General features: G+C 36.4%; 2 protein-coding genes across 13 annotated transcripts in view; both read right to left on the bottom strand.

The window, feature by feature from the left end:
* Positions 1-127: 127 nt before the first annotated feature.
* On the bottom strand, positions 128-7,312 carry scamp2l (secretory carrier membrane protein 2, like). Of its 3 annotated transcripts, XR_009272301.1 has the most exons (10): positions 7,071-7,312; positions 6,323-6,400; positions 5,373-5,447; positions 5,063-5,177; positions 4,844-4,972; positions 4,003-4,162; positions 2,507-2,608; positions 2,374-2,420; positions 1,908-2,025; positions 885-1,023 (listed from the first exon to the last, which is right to left on the bottom strand). XR_009272301.1 is itself a non-coding variant. In XM_058783638.1 (9 exons), the coding sequence occupies exons 1-9, from the start codon at positions 7,125-7,127 to the stop codon at positions 883-885; spliced, it is 975 nt and encodes a 324-aa protein (XP_058639621.1). In that variant the 5' UTR covers positions 7,128-7,308; the 3' UTR covers positions 128-882. The 3 variants fall into 3 exon arrangements, 2 of the variants coding, with proteins under 2 accessions (XP_058639621.1, XP_058639622.1); XM_058783638.1 differs by lacking the exon at positions 2,374-2,420 and having other exon boundaries at positions 128-1,023; positions 7,071-7,308; XM_058783639.1 differs by lacking the exons at positions 2,374-2,420; positions 7,071-7,312 and adding an exon at positions 6,708-6,900 and having other exon boundaries at positions 128-1,023.
* Positions 7,313-8,703: 1,391 nt separating this feature from the next.
* myo9aa (myosin IXAa) overlaps positions 8,704-22,870 on the bottom strand; it is a 126,129-nt gene continuing 111,962 nt past the window's right edge. For 7 of the 10 annotated variants that reach the window (XM_058781028.1, XM_058781034.1, XM_058781032.1 and 4 more), the window contains 17 exons: positions 22,560-22,660; positions 21,458-21,588; positions 21,166-21,377; positions 20,961-21,077; positions 20,560-20,748; positions 17,080-17,127; positions 16,881-16,992; positions 16,547-16,608; positions 16,275-16,467; positions 15,098-15,226; positions 14,603-14,708; positions 14,182-14,313; positions 13,964-14,087; positions 13,411-13,464; positions 12,531-12,733; positions 11,998-12,140; positions 8,704-10,855 (listed from right to left, as the gene is read on the bottom strand). In XM_058781028.1, coding sequence (XP_058637011.1) covers positions 10,425-10,855; positions 11,998-12,140; positions 12,531-12,733; positions 13,411-13,464; positions 13,964-14,087; positions 14,182-14,313; positions 14,603-14,708; positions 15,098-15,226; positions 16,275-16,467; positions 16,547-16,608; positions 16,881-16,992; positions 17,080-17,127; positions 20,560-20,748; positions 20,961-21,077; positions 21,166-21,377; positions 21,458-21,588; positions 22,560-22,660 — 2,487 coding nt within the window. In that variant the 3' untranslated portion in view covers positions 8,704-10,424. The remainder of the gene's footprint in view (positions 10,856-11,997; positions 12,141-12,530; positions 12,734-13,410; positions 13,465-13,963; positions 14,088-14,181; positions 14,314-14,602; positions 14,709-15,097; positions 15,227-16,274; positions 16,468-16,546; positions 16,609-16,880; positions 16,993-17,079; positions 17,128-20,559; positions 20,749-20,960; positions 21,078-21,165; positions 21,378-21,457; positions 21,589-22,559; positions 22,661-22,870) is intronic. The other 3 variants (XM_058781030.1, XM_058781036.1, XM_058781038.1) reach the window with 2 other exon arrangements.

The raw sequence follows: 22,870 nt of genomic DNA, 5'->3' as shown, positions 1-22,870 counted from the left end.
CGCGTTGAAGAAAAAGGTGGATACAGTTGTTTTCCCCTGTAGTATTAAAGTTAAATTGTATCATGTTCATCAAAAGAAATATAGACCCCACTTAAATAATCATATATAGACTAATGGCAACAAAACATCAATCAGAATCTGTTTATTTAACAATAACTCATAAAATATTTGAGCAGCCCACCAAAATCAACCACAGTAAAATAATATCTGCTTAATTTATAAATATATACATATTTTGTTCGTAATTGAGAACACTGCAAAATCATCACTTCAGTTTGAGAATGTAACAAGACTGTAACAAACTGATAACAGCACTTAGTTTTTTTCACAACAGTACTACAGTTCACTCTACAGACAGCCCAATGGTGACTGTTCAAATGTTGACATCAGCTGATATAACAGCACATTTAGTTGGAGTATAAAGACTAAATCAAAGTGTAGAACAATACATTTCACAAAAGGTTTCTAAATACATATAGCAGGGACAAATCTAGACAACTAGATCACTTGGATCGACTGGAATTTGGACTATAACTGTAACAATGGTGTAACATTACAAAAACCAATTAAATAGTGCCACTGAAACACTTTAACTTAATATAACTTATTCATAAAACCATCTCTAAATATTGCCTTCATTACATGAGGAATACAGAAAGAAAAGACAGCCTGTATTTGGACAGAACCCATGTCATTATCTAAAGTGCCTCACCGATCAACAGCCAGGTAACATTTCACCTCAAACTATTTTCAGTAACCAAATGAATGTATTGCAGCAGGAAAAAACACGAGGTTTGAGAAGCCTCAAATACAGATTGTCCTTTCCGAAAGAGGTTTGGGTTGTTTGATGGAAGTTTGTGTGACAGTCTTTAACAGTGGCTGTTACTGAAAGGCTCCCTGTACGGCTGAAGACGCAGCTGTGGCGGCAGCGGACTGGAAGGTTCGGTTAGTGACGACCCCCTGAGAAAACTCTTCCTGCGCCTTCTGGAAGCTCGCGCCTGTGTGTCTGTACATGGAGTGAACCTGAAAACACATCGGAAGTCAGTGCACAATCCCAAACTGAAGTTTTAAACAATATTATTAGTACTGAAAAATAGAAATACACTCAGAAAAAAGGTTTAAAAGCTGTGACTGGGGCTCTCTCCCTTTCAAAAGGTACAACTTTGTCCCTTATTTACCCCTAAAGGTACATACTAGTTCCTAAAGTGTATATGGGTCAAAGAGGAGACATTCCATTTCGGTGTCTGAAAGCATATTAATGAAAGTAAAATGTCTGTTTCAAATAACTTCTGTGCAAACAAAATATCAAAATATGGGTGAAATAATATCCCAATGTCATTCAGTATAACAGATATATTTTTTGTAAAAATCAAACAATATACTTATTCTGACCCGTACTTGTTAAAACATATAAAAATGATTATACAAAATTGTATTATATTTGAAATCATTTAAAACGAATGGGTAAGAACTAATGGTTTGAAGGATAGCGGCAAAGATTGGTAAAGATTTAAAAATCACACTTAATTAGTTTTTGTGGGCTGTGATGCTTAAACAGTCTTTTAATGACAACTAATGATTCTGGTTTTAAATACAGTTTGTCTGATAAGATCGTTACCCAGAATGACATTTTAGTGGGTGTTTTCTGCAAATCGTGGTCAAAATGTATGATAGTCATTATTTTTTGTTCTGCAAAAATAAAATTAACCAGGACACAATGTAAAAAAAATAAAAAAAACTGTATTAAACTAACTATACTCATTTTCATCTCTGACCCACATATTAGTTCCAAATCGGTACAAATTAATACTTTTAATATTTGTAAAAACAGACAGATTTTACACAGTGATGTATGCAAGTTCAAGAATGTGTTCACATATGCACACTTACATCTGCGGTCAACTTACCATTTTCAGTAAGACAACAGACAGCACAGCATTGACAGTGAAGAATCCAGCCACCACCATCATGAAGACTGACAAGGCTGTGTTAACCTTGAGCACAGAGATGGCCGTGATCCAGCCACTGCGAAACAATCATTACATCACATTACTGCTTTCAGCACACACTTTCATACAATCTCACAAACACAACAAAACTTAAATACACTAAACTTTGAAAAGTAGAAAGTAAAATAGTTCAGGAAATGATCCCACACCTCTCCTCAACAAGCAGATTTGAGCTATTATTCACGTTCTTACCACAAACAGTGCTGGATGGGACTGTCAAAGTTTAATAATGGGTTAGAGTTTTGTAGAATATTAACAGTATGAAACTGTAAATTAAAAAGGCACATTGCTGAGAAGTATTTCACCAGAAAAAACGAGACCATGAGGAGGTTCATGGAAAACAGAGAAGAGAGCCCACACTCACAGAGAGACCCCAGGAAAATGAACACCGGCAGATTATGAAGTGGAAATCTGTCGAAGAAACATGCAGAGAGGAAGTACACACAAAGACTCAAATAACTCACACTTAAAAGAGCACCAATGATGGAGAACCTCACCTGTTTCCCCAGCTGGGGATCCCCACACTCTGAATGATGTACACTATTACTTGGAATGAGAAAATGAAGAAGAAAAAGAAGAAACTGAAGGAGCTGTCGGATCTGCAATGCAAACAAAAGAAAAGTTACAGATGAGATGACGATACTCAGATGTCTTTTCAATCAAATGAATAAACCTCTCTCTCTATATATAATTGAAGCACATTTCAGGACCACAAAGATTACACTGTAATATTACTTATTGTTTTTTAATAATTACAACCACTGTTGATTTTCATGCTGATTCCATAACATGTCATCTTTCAGACCAGTGGAAAGAAAGCATCCAAAATACACAATTAAGAGATTTTATTACACGTACATATCTATTTGCATCTGTGGATTTCAATTGCATATGCATATCTTTAAAGGATGTTTTCTCAAAGCAAGTTTGTTTTTGTTTTTTTTCTCCTGCACTGAACCAGAAATTTCTACTTTAGTAGCGCTTACACTAAACTTTGCTGTTTTATTCCTAAATACATCCTGAAGGTTTTTACAGAATGCTTTTTTCAACAGATTTATATAATATTTAATCCTAAAAACAATTTTTTTTTTTTTTCTGGCTGTTAGCGGTATTTTTGTATATTTTGTATTATGGAGGTATAAAAGTGATAAAAAGATATATCCAAATTTCATTCGATATCCATTCAGTAAAAACCTGTAACTATAATACGTTAACAAAATGAAAACAATTTTAGCTTTATCCAATGTTCAGCTACATATTCAAATGAGTGCATATTTAATTACATAATACCTTGTTTGAATCTTAAAAGGGTTAGTTCACCCAAAATTTTTTTAAAAATTACTCACCCTCGTGTTGTTAAGATATTTTAAAGAGATCTTTGCACACAAAAAGTATTCTTATAGCTTCATAAAATTAAGGTTGAACCACTGATGTCACATGGACTATTTTAACAATTCCTTACTACCTTTCTTTGGGCCTTGAACATTTCAGTTGCATTGTTGTCTATGCAGGGTAAGAAATAGGGCTGCACGATATATCACATGCAATATTTAATGCGCACCTTGTCAGTAAAGTAAACTACACAGAGCCGTTGTTCACTGACAAGCTGCGCAAAATCACGTTGATAATGAAGGTGAAGAATGTAAGAAAGCTCTCGGATTTCATCAAAAATATCTTAATTTGTGTTCCGAAGATGAACGAATGTCTTACAGGTTTGGAACGACATGAGTGTGAGTAATTAATGACAGAATTTTCGTTTTTGGGTGAACTATCCCTTTAAACAGCATTTTAGAAAAATTGTAAGACAGAACAGTTGTACTGTTTTAATGTACTGTGATTAATCTACTGGGGAAGTATAGTGATATCTACAGTATTAGTTACATTTTCTATTCACCTGTTGTGACTTTTGTCATTACTGTAATAAGGCTGTGAGGCTGGCATAAAAATGTCATGAAAATTATGACACAATGCAAAATATCAACACTGAACTCACTTAAAGGCTTTGTATACGGGTCGGTACCAGCAGAGGAAAGCTACAGGAGTGAACAAAATAAACCAGAGGATTGAGAGTCCGAAGTCCACTCCATTCTGAGTAGAGACAGTAAAATACACCAGACAGGCCAGCAGGTTCAGAAACAGCGTCACACTGTGAACTGTTAAAAAAAACAAAAAAAGAAGAAGATGTGGTCCGTTATCTAGGCTTACATAGAGCATGGACGTTTCCTAAAATGTTTGCCAAAGCATACAACCATACTTCTCAAAATATTTTGCAGTATGTAATATGTATAGTATAGTAGGCAGAGTGGAATGGAATACTCCGATGACTTACAAGACTGGGCAAAATTAGCAGTATACAACAGAAAACACTGCATGAAATACCGCATCCCAAAATGCAATGTGCTTGATTTAACCTTCCATTTCCAGTGTGATCAGTGAAGCTCAAACCAGAGGAATTTTCAATCTAACACCACAAAAACGTTACAGATTTTCACACAAAATCAGATTAAAAATACAAAATACTACAGTACAGTGTTATATTAGTTTAATCAATATACTATTGTAGTGTTTGTTAATTTAATATAAATTAGATTAGATTTTATTTACACTTTAATTTTACTTATTTTATTACATTTGCTGTGCTTCATGTGTATTTTTTTTTAATGTTGTATTTTTATAGGTTTTAGTTTATTTAGTTTTAATTATTTTAATTTATCACTTTTAGGTTAAGGTTGTTTTTTTCAAGTAACAAAAATATGTTTTTAGTTTTATTTTTATCTTTTCCATTTTGAACAGTCTTTATTCAATACATGTCTATGAACCCTGCATTCACTTACATATCCAGAGGTAGTACATCATCTTGCAAACCCTCTGATATCCCACAGGAATTTCTTCAGTAAAATCCTGATAGAAGCAAGGTTTTATGGGGAAAAACTTGGGCAAAGGTGGCCAGTTGTTTTCTTTTCCTGCAAGCAAACAATTTCCTTCATGTCAAGAGACCACAGAGACCACATAAGAAAGTCTTACAGAATAAGATCAGTATTAGTGTGGTTCACCTAATGCTGTATCTCGATCCCGAAGCTCCTGCTCTTTGCGCTCCAGCTCAGCAGCCTTCTTCTCCAGCTCCGCTTGCTGACGGAGGAGCTCAGCCTGTCCTGCAGCGACATTGGCCTGATGGAGGAAAAAGGTACAGTACATGTTGCTTTACTGCACTGAGGTTTATGCATAAACCTAACATCTGTTTGGGTGTCTTTAGGAAGATATGAGTAGCTTACCTTATTTCATCATGTACTAAGATAAATACAGCATGCATTAGTGTACAAATATCATGTGTTAAGTATGGTTCAGCATAAACACTGTACTAACTTGTGGACTGGGCTCCACTGTGGCCTGCAGGACTGCTGGTTGAGAGGCAGTTGACATGGGAATGGTGCGCCCATCCTTAAATGAGAGTGGGGGAAAGTTTTTAAACTTTTCAAACTCTTCGATTGTGAGAGCACAACAGCTGCTTTTTAAAATAAACAAACACCAAAATAAAAACTTTGGTCACACTTTATATTAGGTGGCCTTAACTACTTTGTACTTACATAAAAAAATAAGTACAATGTACTTATTGTGTTCATATTGTATTGCTAAACACTATTGCTGCTATTGAGGTGGGATACGGGTAAGGTTAGGGACAGGTTTGGTGGTCTGGGTAGGTTTACGGGTGGGTTAAGGTGAAAGGGATGGGTCAACAGAGCAATTATAAATGTAATTACAGAAATTAATTACAGATGTAACTACATACAGGTATTTTTAAAAATATAAGTACAATGTAAAAACATGTATGTACACAATAAGTGCATTGTGTCAAATTATTAATTTAAATATAAGTACATTGTAGTTAAGGCCACCTAATATAAAGTCCAGGATATAAAGGACCAAAAGTTTTTAACAGAGCTCTTACTTGATTCTTTTAAGATTTTGCATTTCTTTATACTTTATTTACTTGGCAAGGTTTGCTAATAGAAAATCTATTGTATCTTTTAAAGATCAAATAAGACATACTCTTAAATTCTGAATAAATAAAATTAAAATTAAAAAATAGGATTTTAGTTTATTAAAACAATATTTGATTGTATTTTTTTATTTATTTGCTTACTTAGCATAATTTTGGTTCCCAATTACAACAAGAACAATATGATTCTGTATACATTCCTGTAGATTTTCTTTTTTTTTTTTTTTTTTACTAAATATGACATGCCAATGACATGAGGAATTTAGAAAATATATTTAAATTGAAAATGAGGATTGGAAATTATTGTCATTCTTACCAGAGCACCGGCTGTAAATGGGTTAAACTCTCCTATGCCATCAGCTGCAGTGTTGGTCACCTGAGTAACTGATGGATCCTGTCAGGCACATAAAATATGACTGGTCTATTCAAGTAACACCTTACATGTTATGCATGTTATGATCAGAAACATGCGCCACTGCATTCTTTAAAGTACTTTGGAGCGCCATGTAAATGCTGCCGGTAGGCTACATGAATATAACAATTATTCAGTACCATAACATCTCTGAATGTACCATACAGTATTTCCAACTACTGGTTTTATTCTCTCTTTTTTAAAATATTTGTATCTAAAAAGTATATATTCTGTGTCATTATAATTCACAAACGCAGACGAAATTAAATGAGATACACCATATTTGTACATGGGTTTCGTAGCCTACACCTCGAGTGAGGAGAAGGATCGCTGCTGGGGAAGTTTTTATGATTGTAAAATACTTTACAAAATAATAAACAGGTTTATGATGGTAACCACCGCAGAATATATATATATATTAAAATAACAACACGATTTCATTTCACAAAGCAACACTTCCTCGATCGTCATCAGATGCTGATTGGCTTGCCAGCCTCACAGTGAATCGTGATTGGCTGAACGCCTTGTCAATCTGACCTCATTACTACAGTGACTCAGAGAACCAAACAAACCAACCAAACAGGTTTGCAGCGTATACAACTTTTAACCTTTTACATATTACTGAAGACATAATAAATTAGTAGATATTCACCTGAAACGGATTAACATCAACTGGCTCGGCAAAGGGGTTGTTATCGAATCCAGACATTTTGTCTTGCGGTAAGCAGCACAGGTGTACTGGTGCTCTGTGTTACCTGCCAGCGCAACTCCCTGAGCGCTCTGCTCTCTGCGCATGCGTGATGGAGTCAGCGGTCACGTCCCACCGGGGTTAGTTTGAGCTCATGTTCCAGCTCTGCTTACACTGCTGGAAATGAATACTACTCGAGTTCTGATGTGGAGTTACCCTGCTACACGTATACGTTTTATGTACCAATTTACTTGGTACAGAACTTGGTACATTACCATTTCTGTTTATTTAAAAAAAAAATCTGAATTTTAGCATCATTACTCCAGTCACATGAGCCTTCAGAAATCATTCTAATATTCTGATTTGCTGCTCAAAAGGGGGGAGAGAAGTTTATTATGTTATGTTGTTGTTGAAAACAGCGGAGTATAATTTTTTTTCAGGTTTCTTTGATGAATAGAAAGTTCAGAAGAACAGCATTTATCTGAAATAGAAATCTTTTGTAACATTAGAAATGTATTTATCATCACTTGATCAATTTCCTTGTATTAATTTCTATAATTTCATATTTTAATAATACATTTATAATGATTTGAATATACTGACACCAAGCTTTTGAATGGTATAGTGTGTAATGTTACAAAAGCTTTTTATTTCAGATAAATGCTGATCTTTGGATCTTGCTATTCATCGAAGAATCATGAAAAAAAAAGTGTTTTAAATATTGATAATAATAATAAATGTTTCTTGAACAGCAAATCAGCATATTATAATGATTTTTGAAGGATCATGTGACACTGAAGACTGGAGTAATGATGCTGAAAATTTAGCATCGTCATCACAGGAATAAATTACATTTGAAAATATATTCAAATAGAATGTTATTTTAAATAATACAAATATTTCATAATATTACTGCGTTTACTGTAAAGGAAGCTTGTTAAAAAGGAGGCTTGTTGAGCAGAATATATATATATATATATATATAAATATAAATAAATCTTATTGTCCAAAAACTTTTGACTGGTAGTTTATAAATATATATGACCCTGGACAACAAAAACATTCATAAACATTGAGATTTATACAGTAAAAAGTAAGCTTTCCATTGATGTATGGTTTGTTAGGATCGGACAATATTTGGCCGAGATACAAGAATTTGAATATCTGGAGTCTGAGGGTGCAATAAATAAATAAATAAATAAAATCCTTAAAATGCATATTACTAATCAAAAATTAACAATATATTTACGGTAGGAAATTTACTAAATATCTTCATGGAACATGATCTTTACTTAATATCCTAATGGTTTTTGGCATAAAAGAAAAATCAACAATTTTGACCCATACAATGTATTGTTGGCTATTGTTACAAATATACCCCAGCGACTTAAGACTGGTTTTGTGGTCCAGGGTCACATGTATATATATAACTCTGCACCTTTGGCAGCAGTAAGACAAGTTTAACAGCTCTCACACAATTAAAATTCCCTTAGGCTGGATGCACCCATTTGGCAAAGTGAGAAGAGCCTATAGCAACTCTTTCAGGTTTGCAGGACAAACCGGTAATTCAAGCTTTCCTCCATGAGCTCAAATCAATCAATACACAAAACTGAATGTGGCTGGAACAAGTTGGCAAAATAGCTCAGATCTTTAATTCACCAAAACAGTTCTTATTTGTTCAAAATGTGTAATTTATTTTACAACCATTGACTTTTTTTCTTTCATAAGAAATATTTGTTCAACACGACTCCACATAACATAAAACAAATCTGAGGCCAGACAGCTGTTTGCTCAATCCTGCAGGCGGTGTGACCTGTGTCAGCAATGCATGAGATCTAAACAACACAATATAAATTAACAGTCTTAATTCTGAGATTGATGTCACGTGTTTATGTCCACAGACTCGTTCCTGTGAGAAACAGCCTTTGCCAAACACCATCCCATGCAGAAACCTTTAACAAGCCATGTTATTGGATATAATCACAGTTTAACACGACGGTGACAAATGAATCCTGATGTTCATGATCTTTGCACAAACAACAGTGACAAAGAAATGACAAATGGTCTAGACACAGAAATATTTTGCTGGTGGCACAAGTAAAATAACTGATTTTGTTCTCAGCTTCCTGATTTCAATAACTAATGTTGGAGAGATATCAGAATCTCTCTGAGGGCAACACTGCTAATACAGCAGTTGAATGAGAGCTGTGAATCGAATCTGAGCATAGCCCTCCAAAATGCACTTGTGTGGATTTTTACAGCCATGTTTTATTTAATAATTAAATATTTAGGGGGGGAAAGGGAAACATCACATTACAGTATATATACAGGCAGAAGAGACCATTTGGTAATATATTAAGTCATATTTAAGTCATTTTCTGGCAAGAGGAATCTCATGTTTGCAGGGCATGAATGATCCTAAGATTCAGAATGATTCCGTTTAGAATACCTCTGCATTTATGTGTTTTAACACTGGTTTCTTAAAACAAGATTGAGGCAGATAAGCACAAAAAAAAAAAAAAAAAAAATACAGGAATGAAAATCCAAACAAATTCAAACAACTGATGGATGGCTGTTGACATAATACACTATGTGGTGATTTGGAAGACTTTGGAGTCTTCATTTAGTGTGGGATCCTCTGGCAATGTAATACCAGTTTGCTTGGTCCCTTTAATGGCATCATTTCCCTCCAAGCACAACACAAAAAGCAGCACAAACATATCCAGAGGTTTTCTCTTAAGACACACACTCACACACGGAGGAGCCTTGCACACATCCACACAGACCCAACATCCTCACTTCTCCTCTCTCCAACTCATTCATGACTGATACGCGATATAATATGAATTCAACAACCCAGCAATCACTGGTGCTCTGGTTTTGTGCACTTTATATCACATAATATATTTATATAGATTTATATATTCCATGTAAATAAAATTTATTAAATAGGCTTGGGGGCAAATACATCGGAGAGAATGCTGTAAACGTTAAAGCAGCCCATGGTTTAGCTTGAATTGGTGGAGTTCATCAATGGCTTCGTCTCCCGCCTTCGGAGCCCGATCACAGTCACGGAGCCCAAAGGAGAACATTCCTTATCAGAATGGTTCAGCATTCCCTTTGCCCTGCTTTCCTTCACCACACATTCCCAACAGAGCTGTTTTCTCACATGCAGATCTGAAAGCTGCCCAGCTCTCTTCTCCTGCTTTTCTTGTCAACATGGCACTTAAGGACTATAATGCAGCAAATGTGAACTCGGGTGAGCTAGCAGGGAGGGATGAGCTCTTTTCCGTGGATGGACGTGGAACCTTGTGGCCTTCATACCATGAACTCATTGCTGCCGTACACCACCACCTGCTGGGGGGGCAAGTCTGGATCTCTCTTCTGCCCTCCGCCCATCGGAGGGTCACGGTTCCTCTGAGGTGAGTTCTTGGCACCCTGCAGGCGCTGTTTGCCTTTTTCTGGGTTGAAGGTGCCGCGGCTGGTGAACTGCGGTCTCTCCTCTCCATCCTGCTCGGGCTGGTCCAGGCTGTCGGGGGGGCTGGATAGATATAATCGTGTCGAAGGTGATTTAGAGCGCAAATGTAATGTATGGGTTCGTGCAGGTGGTTGCATATAGGAGGACGACACAGAGGAGACGGTAGAACTGGAGTCTATGGAGTCTAGGGATTCAGGCTGCTTTCGCAGAACCCTCCTGCTCTTCCCCTCTGACTTCTTGGGCCTCAAGGCGGCCAGCGCTGGGCCTCGCTCTGTTGAGAGACAAAGAGAACAGCAATGAGAGGTGTGCTGGAAAAACATTAAGCACCGTTGCTGGGGAGAAAAGTACTTGAAGTTCTGACTGTACTATCTTCATTTTGTTTTCCATTAGTGTGACAGCAGGGCACTGGCATTTAAGCTAGAGTAGCTTTTCCTGTTTTAAAGTAACAAAACACTGCATTGCTGGTTTTTATGTCATTGTTTGTCTTCACACAGTCGAGTAAAACACATTCTTCTAAAAAACTCTCTTACGTATAGTACTGGACGTCTGATTCATTTTACATGAATCGGTCCAGTTGATTCAGTAAATTTAAAACAATAATTTAAAAATAAATGACAGTAGCTTTTTTTCTGTAGCTACAGTATTGTATATATTTTTTACTTGTCTGAACTATTTTGAAATCCACATGAAATCTAAATGTATTTTCTTTGAAGGATTAATTCAATCAAAATAAAAAAAAACTGTCATGTTGTTCAAAACCCATTTACCATATTTGTTATGTATGTGCGTTGATCAGTGTTTATATGTAAATAAACACCTAAATTATGTGTGATATAAAGCAACTGTGTCTCATAAGAAGACACACTCAATTAATATGAATTACTTTTTAATGTTTTTATGTGAAAATGCAGGGCATTTGTGACATTTAATGGATGGACAAACATTATGAGAGAATACTAAAAATATCTTCAAAACACAAATTAAGATTTGTTAAAGTTTTCTGGGTTTGGAACGACATGAGAATGAGTAAATGATGACAATTTGATCTTTTGGGTGAACTTCATTAATGATTGTTCATTAATGAACATTGCAGGTTTATTTTTAGAACAATTTATCATTGCATGTTAACTCTCAAAATAAACAAAAAATTGTTTGTTTTTGTTGTAATCACTTTATCTTCCTCTGTCTGAAATGTCTACACTGATATCAATCATTGGGCTGCACAAGTTATTGAATAATATAACCAAAAGCCAACACAGCTATTTATGTATTGTACTGATCATCTAATTAATTCCAAAATCAAACCTACATCTATTCTTGTTGCGTTACCTGTTGTACTCAGAAATGCATTATGTAGTTCAAAAAGATAATGTTTGAAAATAGTTTCACATTTAATCAGAACTTTTCACACACCAGAGAAGTCCGAAGCGGCTCCCTCAGAGTCCACATTCAAGTTTTCAGAGCTGTCTGCTGTGCCTATAGAGGCCTCTGACTCCAGAGTTTCATCATCGGACGCCCGCGGCTCCAAAGCAAGCATCTCAAACGTCAACTCCTCCCTATGAGGTGAAGATCAAACAAATCTCAAGCTTTGGTTGTGTACAAACCAGAATAACTGTGTACTTCTACATACTTTAAAAAAAAAAAAACATTTTTAATAATTAATTTCGGCAGTATCATCAAACACTATATGATAAAATAACAGTTCATATTGCTTCCTTCTATCAATTACAACTGACACAGGTGGTCCAAGTCTATTACGTTGCATTATGGGATACCCAATGTAGCGTGCCCTGGCTGTATACTGAACATTATATATAACAGGTCCTCTGGGTATTTCGTACTGTACAAGGAGCATAGTAGTATGATGATATGCAATTCCAAATATACTCTTTGAGTATTAATAAGTTAATGCAACCAATCCCAGAAGCTAAATCTGGTTCTCTTACTTCTCTTTCTGCAGACTCTCGATTTGTTCAGTCAGGACTTTCTCTTCCTGCTGCATGGCGACTTGTTGTTGCTCAGAGACGTCTGGATCTCTGCTGGCTTCCTCATCTCCGCTCTCCTGCATCACCTCCGGGGCGGTTGGAGACCGAGGACTCACTGGAGGAGACGGTGTGTGATACCTCACCCTGTGCACCTGGCCCTTACCCTGTCAAACAAAACACAAGACAACACTATGAGTGGAGGAACATGAGATAGATCAGGTTTTGCTATAAATACTGCTACAATCAAACAAAGCATTTCATTCACAAAACTCATTCAGGCTACAGAAACAAAACATGAATACAGGGGCCAAAACCAACATTTTAGTCCCAATGGCAAATGACTCGTTAGGCTATTATTATTTTGTCATTTGACTTGCTCATGGCAGTGATGGTCAGAAATTTATTTATACACAGCAAATTAAATTGTGTGTGTGTGTGTTTTTTCTCTTTTTTTCATTTAAAGTGGACAAGTAGTCATTTGGCTCTTGCTAGTGTTCATTTTGAACCCTGGATGGACAACACAGACTCACTTCAGCCCAAAGCTGTTACCTTTCTGAATGAGTTTGACTGCACATTACCAACCAGAGAAAGCAAGTTAAAAAAGTAAAACATTGAGTGAATGCAGCAGAAACATTCCCAAGTCATGCAGTGCAACATTATGAAAATGCAACAAGGTGATTTTGTCTAGATTAATACTGTGCAAAGTGACTAACATCTAAGCTATTGAATTCCTTGCTCAAGCGTCTGTATGTCATGATCATGAAGACAGACGGACCACACAGTGCTGGGACGCGGCATACGTGATGACACTTACGGTAACAGCGAGTACATAAATACCTACCGCCGCAGCACTGCGGGTTATGCTCATAAATCTAACAGCAATTATTACGGGCTTCTGGATTCGAAAGGAAAGGGGAGGGAGAGGAGAGACTGGGGTTAGTGTCAAGACAGAGCTAATGTGGGTGATTTACTCAAGTAGGACATGGTCTTGGAACAACATCCTTTTTGGTCTTGAAGCAATGTATCTGTTAAAGTTAAGCTTATAACTGGGGTTGGAGCTTTATGCTGATCAACCTGTCATTTCCCTCTAATTTTAAGGTTGGGTTTGGTATGAATTTGTGATTGTGAGATAAGAATGTAGTTCCAGGACCAACACTTATCCAACTTCCTGGATCAACATCTTTTAATGTTGTACTGCAGGTTAAGGAACAATATTCCTGTCAAACAAACCGTCCTAACTCTAATCATTAACTACCTCTAAAATAGAAGGGGAAATAAAAGGTTGATAATAATGATGTTTCAGGTCCAACAAGGATGTTGATCTAGAAATAGGTTTTGGACATCTGAGTTATGTGGAAATTTGTGAAAATATGAAATTCACTCTTAACTCTTACCATGGACCTGCGGATGAATGTTAGTCGGCTCTTGGCTTTGTTTTCCGCAAATTCCAGAGTGCTGATATCCTTCAGTCTGGCCCTATATTTATTCATCTGCTCGCAAATGATCAGCTCGACACACCTTTGAAAGAAAAAAAACAGAAGTATTTTAATCACTACCCTAACTAAACTAAACTAATCTTATCAAACTATATGAAGTAACAGTTGCCCATTACGCTGTGGTTTTCCCAATGTCCTGAACGCTCCGCAGAGGGTCGGTAGTGTCAGGGCAGCGCAGGATGCAGGGGGCAAACACGATAGCCAGCGCATTAGCGGACATGCGGTTTGTTTCCTCCTGCAGGGCAATCCTGTAGACAGCAGAAACCAGGCTCAGAACTGCACAAGACTGTGTTCCAACTATGTATGACATTTCATATTCAGGACATAATTTTACTGTTCTCACTAAAGGCCAACATTCTGCACAAATATTGGAAATAATAGATATTATTATTTCATTATTTTTAGCAATAACCTGCAATTTCTCTGTGGACATGACTACCTATAACGATATAGCAGAAACCACTCTGTAACTTTTGTGTTGCAGTCATTCTTGCATACATTTTTTGGTGACATGGGAAGTTGCAGCTGCCATCTCACCTGACCAAATGGAAAATAAGGCGCTCCAGCGTGTTCAGATGAGTTCTGCTGAGCTGGTCGATTACAGAGTAAACCCCTCGAATCACTTCTTTTTTGTCCTGGAGACCTGAAGAGACATAACCATCTATGTTCAAATATTATGCCTCCATAAATGTCTAATTTATTTAAACACAGGGTTTCAATAGGTGATCTATAATAGTACTGCATCTGTAGACAGGCATATAAAATGTACAAAAAGGTATATATTTTTTAAATTTAGGTTTTAAACCTGTGTGTTCTATATTCTTTTATTAAAAAGGTTGACAACCCCTAATATAAACTCATAAATCATATGCCACATTGTCCACAAGCACCAATTTCAATGTGTGTCACAAAAAACAAAAAAACAAAGTAAACCAAACCAACAGGACAAGCAAAAAAGACACCAGAACTGTATTTGCTATACTGAATGCTAATAAGTCTCATAGATTATGCTTGACAGGAACATCTGCTTACCCATGGCCCGCAGGAATTCCTCATACAGTTCAAAGGTCATCAGAGGGTTAGGCAAGTCCCGTAACCACTGCTTGAAAACGCTGGCAATGACATTAATATTATAGTCGTCCAGATTCACGCCGTTTACATCTGAGGGCAGAAAATAACAGATGTCAAACTTATAAGTTATAAGCTTATAAGATATAGATATAGTTACTATAGATGTAGTAGATATATTACTATAGATAGTACTGTGGACAAGCTATCAGAATCTTGTGTTAAGAAAAAATGTTTTCAGAGTTTATTATAAGTTATATATAAGGAATATATTACAAGATAAATAAGTTTAATATAACTTCAGGTTATTACTATGACCTGAGCTGACGTGACCAATAAGAAAAACAAATGTGCAGTGCTGGAAAGGCTCCAGAAACAGTTATTAAACCGTAATAAAAAAACATAAACCTCACTAACTTTAGTGTCTTGTAGCCAGATATGATTAAGGCTTTTCACACTGGAAACAGTTAACCCTGGGTCATTCTAAACCGTGGGTGAATGGAATCCTGGGTTTGTTTTCTTCACATTTTACACTGCTCATAATTTACTCAGGGTGAACAATTAATGCTAACATTCCTAAACCCCAGGTTAACATTCTTTGTTGCATATTTGCTGTGTCAATGTCAGTATATAAACAGATTGTGTGCTGCATTTGTCCAAAGAATCTAGCATTGTGCATCCTTATATTACAGATTGCAGACTACGCTGTCAAGTTTTTCTTGAATTAAACTTTTTGATCTAGAAAGAATAAAACCGTCTTCTCTCCAATTTGAAATTTTTACACTCAAACAGTGAACCGACTGTTTATCCAACATACTGTGTTTCCGTAACGGTCCAAAACACGTGAATATGAGACACATTATTGGTTGGTTGCTAAGCGTCTAGCCCTAGCACTGTAACGCCATGTCATTTCACACTGTCATTTAAAAACAAAAACGTGTCATTCCACACTGCAAAACCACTGATAACCCTGCTCCGGAGCAAGATTTCATAACTCCAGGAAAAAAGTGATGCTAACCCCACTTCTAAATTACAAGTGTGAAACGTACCTTTACCCAGGGTTTAAAAGCTGGGTTAAGAACAATGTAACCCAGGATTAAGCACAGTGTGAAAGGCCCTATCATGCTCTCGTGTGTCATACCTGTGTCCAGACCCTGTTTCAGCTCCTTAATCTTATTGGTGGATCCAGACTTCCTGTAGATCCCTTCTGTGTACAGGCCATGCATTTCAATGTAATTGATAAGTTTCTCGACTACTAAAGGCACCGCTCGCTCATCGTTGGTCAGACGGGACAATTCCACTCCAAATTGCCTTGACGAAAGTTCAGGGTCATACTGCACATGGAAAGAAAGGAAGCATGCTTTATTACAGCCCAAATCACATGAACGCACTTAGCTGAAAAAAATTCCTTACCTTCTTGCTGCATTTGCTGGTCATCTTCTGACAGCACTTTCTGTGACACGCATAGCGGCACACTACACAAGACATAGACATCTCATTCATTCTCATTTTCAACGGCAGTACATACGACACAGATTTTTAAAAAAGCACCGCCACCTAAAATAAACTCAGTTAAAGTCAACATTCTTCTCTCACTGTAACATGGCGGAAAACATCCTGCTCTACAAAGCCAAACTGTTCTCTGTTCGAGCCGAGAGGCCATGGGCTTGCTGTTGGTAAACAATCTAATTATGTTGAATTGAGTTCAGGGTCACTTTGATGCCGAGACTGCAGACATGAAACTCACGTTTGCAGACACACGCCTTGTCCATCATCCATATGAGGGAGGAGCAGTACTCGCAGTAGGTGGGAATACTGTATTGAGTTGACTTGAATATGTGGCCATTGTGTTCCTCCACCTGAAACAAACAAAGGCAGAGTGTCAGTTGATTTCCATGAAAAAAGAAAACACAAATTCAGTTTACAAAACCTCTGATTCCACTCACTATATCAGTATCCTTTTTCCTTCTTTTCTTGCGCTCTGGTTTGGGTGCCTGTGGGGGAAAAGCAATAAAAATAGTTTTATAAAATATACTCTCTCTCTCTCATGTATATAAATAAATAAATATAAATGCATGTAAAAATATACAGCCATATAAGATGTAATATATAATATTATATTAAATAAATGAATAAAACTAATATATATATATATATATATATATATATATATATATATATATATATATATATATATATATATATATATATATATATAGGTGCTGGTCATATAATTAGAATATCATCAAAAGTTGATTTATTTCACTAATTCCATTCAAAAGTGAAACTTGTATATTATATTATATTCATTCATTACACACAGACGGATATATTTCAAATGTTTATTTCTTTTAATTTTGATGATTATAACTGACAACTAAGGAAAATCCCAAATTCAGTATCTCAGAAAATTAGAATATTACTTAAGACCAATACAAAGAAAGGATTTTTAGAAATCTTGGCCAACTGAAAAGTATGAACATGAAAAGTATGAGCATGTACAGCACTCAATACTTAGTTGGGGCTCCTTTTGCCTGAATTACTGCAGCAATGCGGCGTGGCATGGAGTCGATCAGTCTGTGGCACTGCTCAGGTGTTATGAGAGCCCAGGTTGCTCTGATAGTGGCCTTCAGCTCATCTGCATTGTTGGGTCTGGCATATCGCATCTTCCTCTTCACAATACCCCATAGATTTTCTATGGGGTTAAGGTCAGGCGAGTTTGCTGGCCAATTAAGAACAGGGATACCATGGTCCTTAAACCAGATACTGGTTGCTTTGGCACTGTGTGCAGGTGCCAAGTCCTGCTGGAAAATGAAATCAGCATCTCCATAAAGTTTGTCAGCAGAAGGAAGCATGAAGTGCTCTAAAATTTCCTGGTAGATGGCTGCGTTGACTGTGGACTTCAGAAAAAAGAGTGGACCAACACCAGCAGATGACATGGCAGCCCAAATCATCACAGACTGTGGAAACTTCACACTGGACTTCAAGCAACTTGGATTCTGTGCCTCTCCACTCTTCTTCCAGACTCTGGGACCTTGATTTCCAAATGAAATGCAAAATTTACTTTCATCTGAAAAGAGGACTTTGGACCACTGAGCAACAGTCCAGTTCTTTTTCTCCACAGCCCAGGTAAGACGCTTCTGACGTTGTCTCTGCTTCAGAAGTGGCTTGGTAGCCCTTTTCCTGAAGACGTTTGAGCGTGGTGACTCTTGATGCACTGACTCCAGCTTCAGTTCACTCCTTGTGAAGCTCTCACAAGTGTTTGAATCAGCTTTGCTTGACAGTATTCTCAAGCTTGCTGTCATCCCTGTTGCTTGTGCACCTTTTCCTACCCAAATTCTTCCTTCCAGTCAACTTTGCATTTAATATGCTTTGATACAGCACTCTGTAAACAGCCACACCTTTCAGTAATGACCCTCTGTGACTTACCTTCTTTGTGGAGGGCGTCAATGTTCATCTTCTGGATCATTGTCAAGTCAGCAGTCTTCCCCATTATTATGGTTTCAAAGAACAAGAGATACCCGGAATTTATACTGTAGGGATGGTCATTTATTGAAACTCAAATGTAAATATTCTAATATTTTGAGATACTGATTTTTGACTTTCATGAGCTGTAAGCTCTTATCATCAAAATTAAAAGAAATAAACATTTGAAATATATCAGTATGTGTGTAATGAATGAATATAATATACAAGTTTCACTTTTTGAATGGAATTAGTGAAATAAATCAACTTTTTGATGATATTCTAATTATATGACCAGCACCTGTATGTATATGTATATATATATATATACACATATATATAAAATATTGAGATAATTGGCAAAATATTTATTACATGTTTTGTTGTTATGAGGAACAGAAACATTAAACCTATGCATTAAAAGCATATTTCAGCAAATTTAAAATCAGAGAATCTTTTTCAAATCTACATCAAATCAATCAATTTCTCTCTCTATCTTCGAATTTTAACTCTTTAAATAATTAACAATCTTTTAATACGTTTGCCGCAAATTCTCTTTAGAGAGAGAAGAGAGAAGTATTAAACATTACCTCACATATTCTTTTAACAATTATTTTCTAATTCATTTTTATACATTTTATTTAAATATTACATTTACCTCATTTTTATTTCAGACCCATATCTAAAAATTAGGGGTGTCAACATTAACGCGTTAACGCATGCGATTAATCAAAAAATTTTAATGCGTTACTATTTTTTTTACGCAAATTAACCATTTGATAAGGTTTGACACCAACTTCTTCCCGTCATCGCAGCGCGGAAGGTCATCTATCATTGTGTGGTGAGGGTACAGAGAACCAGTGTTGCCAGGGTAATGGCACAAGTGGGCTATTTTGAAAATACAGTCGCGGGAAAAATTACAGACCTGTGGTTTGCGGTTTTTTGGGCTACTTTTATAATGTACCGCGACCGCCCAAAGTGTACATAGACAAATTAAAATTAAAATAGATCCTTTTACTAATGTGTATTATACTTGGAATGTATCCCTGGCAACTTAAGAACGGAGAGGCGGTTGTAACATTAAACAACGTGAGTTTCAGCAGAGCAGCAGAAATAAACATGACAACAGCCACTATAGATTATATAAGATAATAAACACACGATTACGATAGATATGGTCTGTATGTGATATATATATATTTTTTTTAAGTGGAATGTGTACATCTGAAATGCTAATTTGTGCAGTGATATAAAAAGGTTATAAATAGCATATTTTAACAACAGTAAACGACCAAATTCCACATGTGATCGTAAAAGGAAGTTATTACAAACACTCGATAGTGGTTTGAAGTGAGTTCAGAATAAAAGTGTACTATTAATCTCATAAATCGTCTTATGAAGCATGATGCTAATATTAGCTCTAATGCACCTGCAGAACAGGTCCAATTCTTCTTCATAATGCATTTTGTCATAATACTTCACGTATGGATGCAAGAAATGTTTTGTTGTATTTATTTAGAAATACTTTTGATAATAGTTGGGTAAATGTATACTGGTATTGAAGCGATGTGGCTTGGTAAACGTGTTATTGCCAGTATAAAGGCTGATAATGGCTGAATAAAAACAAAAGAATAATGATAAAAGAATAATAAGGATTATGTCTCATACCTGGCGGAAGTGTGAAAGGTTCTGTTTCCTTAAACTAGTTTGTCATGCATTTCTTTTTCAACACATTTACAGGTAAATCCTAGTATTTAAATTTGTGATTAATCATGATTAATCACAGTCCACGACTGTGTGGAATGCTTTTCCACGACTGTGATTAACGCGATTACATTTTTTAATCTATTGACAGCACTACTAAAAATTCATTCGCCATCCTGTTCCGCCCTGTTACTTTCTGCAAGCCCTATTTTGTATCCTGTTCGTGAAAAGTGCCATTGACTGTGTTAACACTGTACCCTGCTCATACTGCTGTCCAGAGGTTTGTGCTCTGTCATGAACTCATCCAGGAAGACTTTGAAGGTGTTGACCCAAACTTTCACTGGTGACTCGCTCCAGTCCCTCTGCTCCTGACGCATGTTTTTCTCCAGGATTTGCTCAAAGAGGGCGTAGAGATCCTTATAGCGAATGCTTTTCCCATCGTCCATCTGCACACAGAGCAAAAACAATATATCCTTTTCTGACATAATGTCCTAACCAGGCATATTGTGACAACAAGCAATACATCACATCTCTTGAGGGACGTTCACACTAACATTCTTTTGCAAAGACAAAACCAAACATCCTACGTTTTTGATGGCAATATGAATAATTTTTTCGGGTGATAACAGTAAAACAAATGCTTTATAAAGGTACTTACAGCTAAAGCTGTTGAGTATGAGTTGAAGATATTCAAGCGGAACTCCTTTAGGGCCTTTTTGAAGACAACATCCACCATTGTGTCTTTCTTACCATCTTCTGTGTCTAAATCAGTAATCTGTGAGATTAAAACAAGGTTATGAAGATGACTTCTTATCAATAAGTGAATACAACTGTAGTAAATTCAAGTAGAAAACAGTCATCACCTTCTTCATGAGGAAGTCATTCATGCTCCTGTAGTCATTGGCACATGTGAGTATCTGCACAGCATCGTTCTGCCACTGGACGGGCTCCAGAGCCACATTGCTGATCTTCACACTCCGTCTGCGCTTCACTTTAGGGGACGGGTCTTTATTCTCCTTAAACTCCCTCTGTAACGTTAGGTCTGGACTTTGAGGAGGGGTCAGGCGCTCTACCCCTGAATAAACAGAATGGCATTGTTTTCATGACCAAAAGAGTTTCTCTCAATATATTGAAATATGTTTTTGGTCAACTCACCTTCTTCCATTAGAAGTGCTGTTTCAGCATAGTCTCCTTCCAAAGTATCACTGCCACACAGCAGCCGTTCACGTGAGGTTTTCTTCTCTCCATGCCTTGCCTTTCCCCAAAACCGCATTTTAGTGCGAACCCTGCAAACAATACATGTTGACAAAGACAATGACATATCCCCAGTGAAGACCTCGATTAAAATACAATAAAACTAAAAATATAATAAAATACTTAACTACATAATACTACTATTCAAATAGAAATATAAACTTTTGAACTGCGGGTTTCGTCTGGCCAGAGGAGAACTGGCCCCCCGACTGAGCCTGGTTTCTCCCAAGGTTTTTTTCTCCATTCTGTCGCAGAGGGAGTTTTGGTTCCTTGCCGCTGTCACCTCTGGCTTGCTCAGTTGGGGACACTTAATTTCTAGCGATTATCGTCGATCTGATTGCACAGATACTATTTAAACTAAACTGAGCTAGACAATGACATCTCTGAATTCAATAATGAAATGCCTTTAACTGAAAATTGAGTGTTTAATCTTATCATTATACATTACTGACACTCTATCCTCAAATTTGATACTGTTAAGTGCTTTGACACAATCTGTATTGTTAAAAGCGCTATATAAATAAAGGTGACTTGACAACAATCATTTTAAAGGAATAGATCGCCTGAAAAACCAGCAGTGATGAGTCTAAAGGTGCCTTATTGACTAACTCTAGGGTGCTTTTTTTTTAATAATACATTTTTTTTAATATATATAAAAATATATATACACATACACACACATATAGAGTTTAACCCAATTTTTTTTTTTTTTAATTTTCAAAAATCATGTTTTTATTGTGTTAGTTAGCCGGGGTTTTTTTGTATTTTTAAAAAAAACAACAACTGCAGTTTGATTGAGATAAATTGGAATGCACAATGAAAAAACATGATTTTTGAGAATTGTTAAAAACGGAGTTCTCTGTTTTTGCAGATGAACTTCATATATTTTTAATATATTTTAAATCCACTTTTTTGAAAAACAATTGGGACATCCTGTAATATCGGTTTCATGAAAATCAAATGAAAATATTTTAATCTCAACTGTTTGTCAAAAAACAAGCACCTTCCATCTCCATGAGAGTTCTTCCTTGCGTCACTTTTGCCCAGCTCTCCAGATGACATGGTTTTATACATGTTCTTCTGCTCTTCATTGGCTGTGGCCGGCTGAAAGAAATCATTACATATAGTATGTAAGAGCAAAGGTCTCTGACTGACAGTTATTGGCATGGTTTGTCTGTCAAAACCTTCTATATCACAATATAAGCCATTAAATGGACACGTCGCCTTTTCCTTTCACTTCAGCCACTATTTTCCGGTAGGTAGTGTCAGTTTAAAACATTTACAATGGGCACAAAGAGTAAGAACATGTGTTGC

The sequence above is a fragment of the Onychostoma macrolepis genome, chromosome 07 (assembly GCF_012432095.1).
Source record: "Onychostoma macrolepis isolate SWU-2019 chromosome 07, ASM1243209v1, whole genome shotgun sequence".
Taxonomy (NCBI): Eukaryota; Metazoa; Chordata; class Actinopteri; order Cypriniformes; family Cyprinidae; genus Onychostoma; species Onychostoma macrolepis.
The sequence above is the reverse complement of the archived record's forward strand: the minus strand, read 5'-3'. Positions and strand labels throughout refer to the sequence as shown.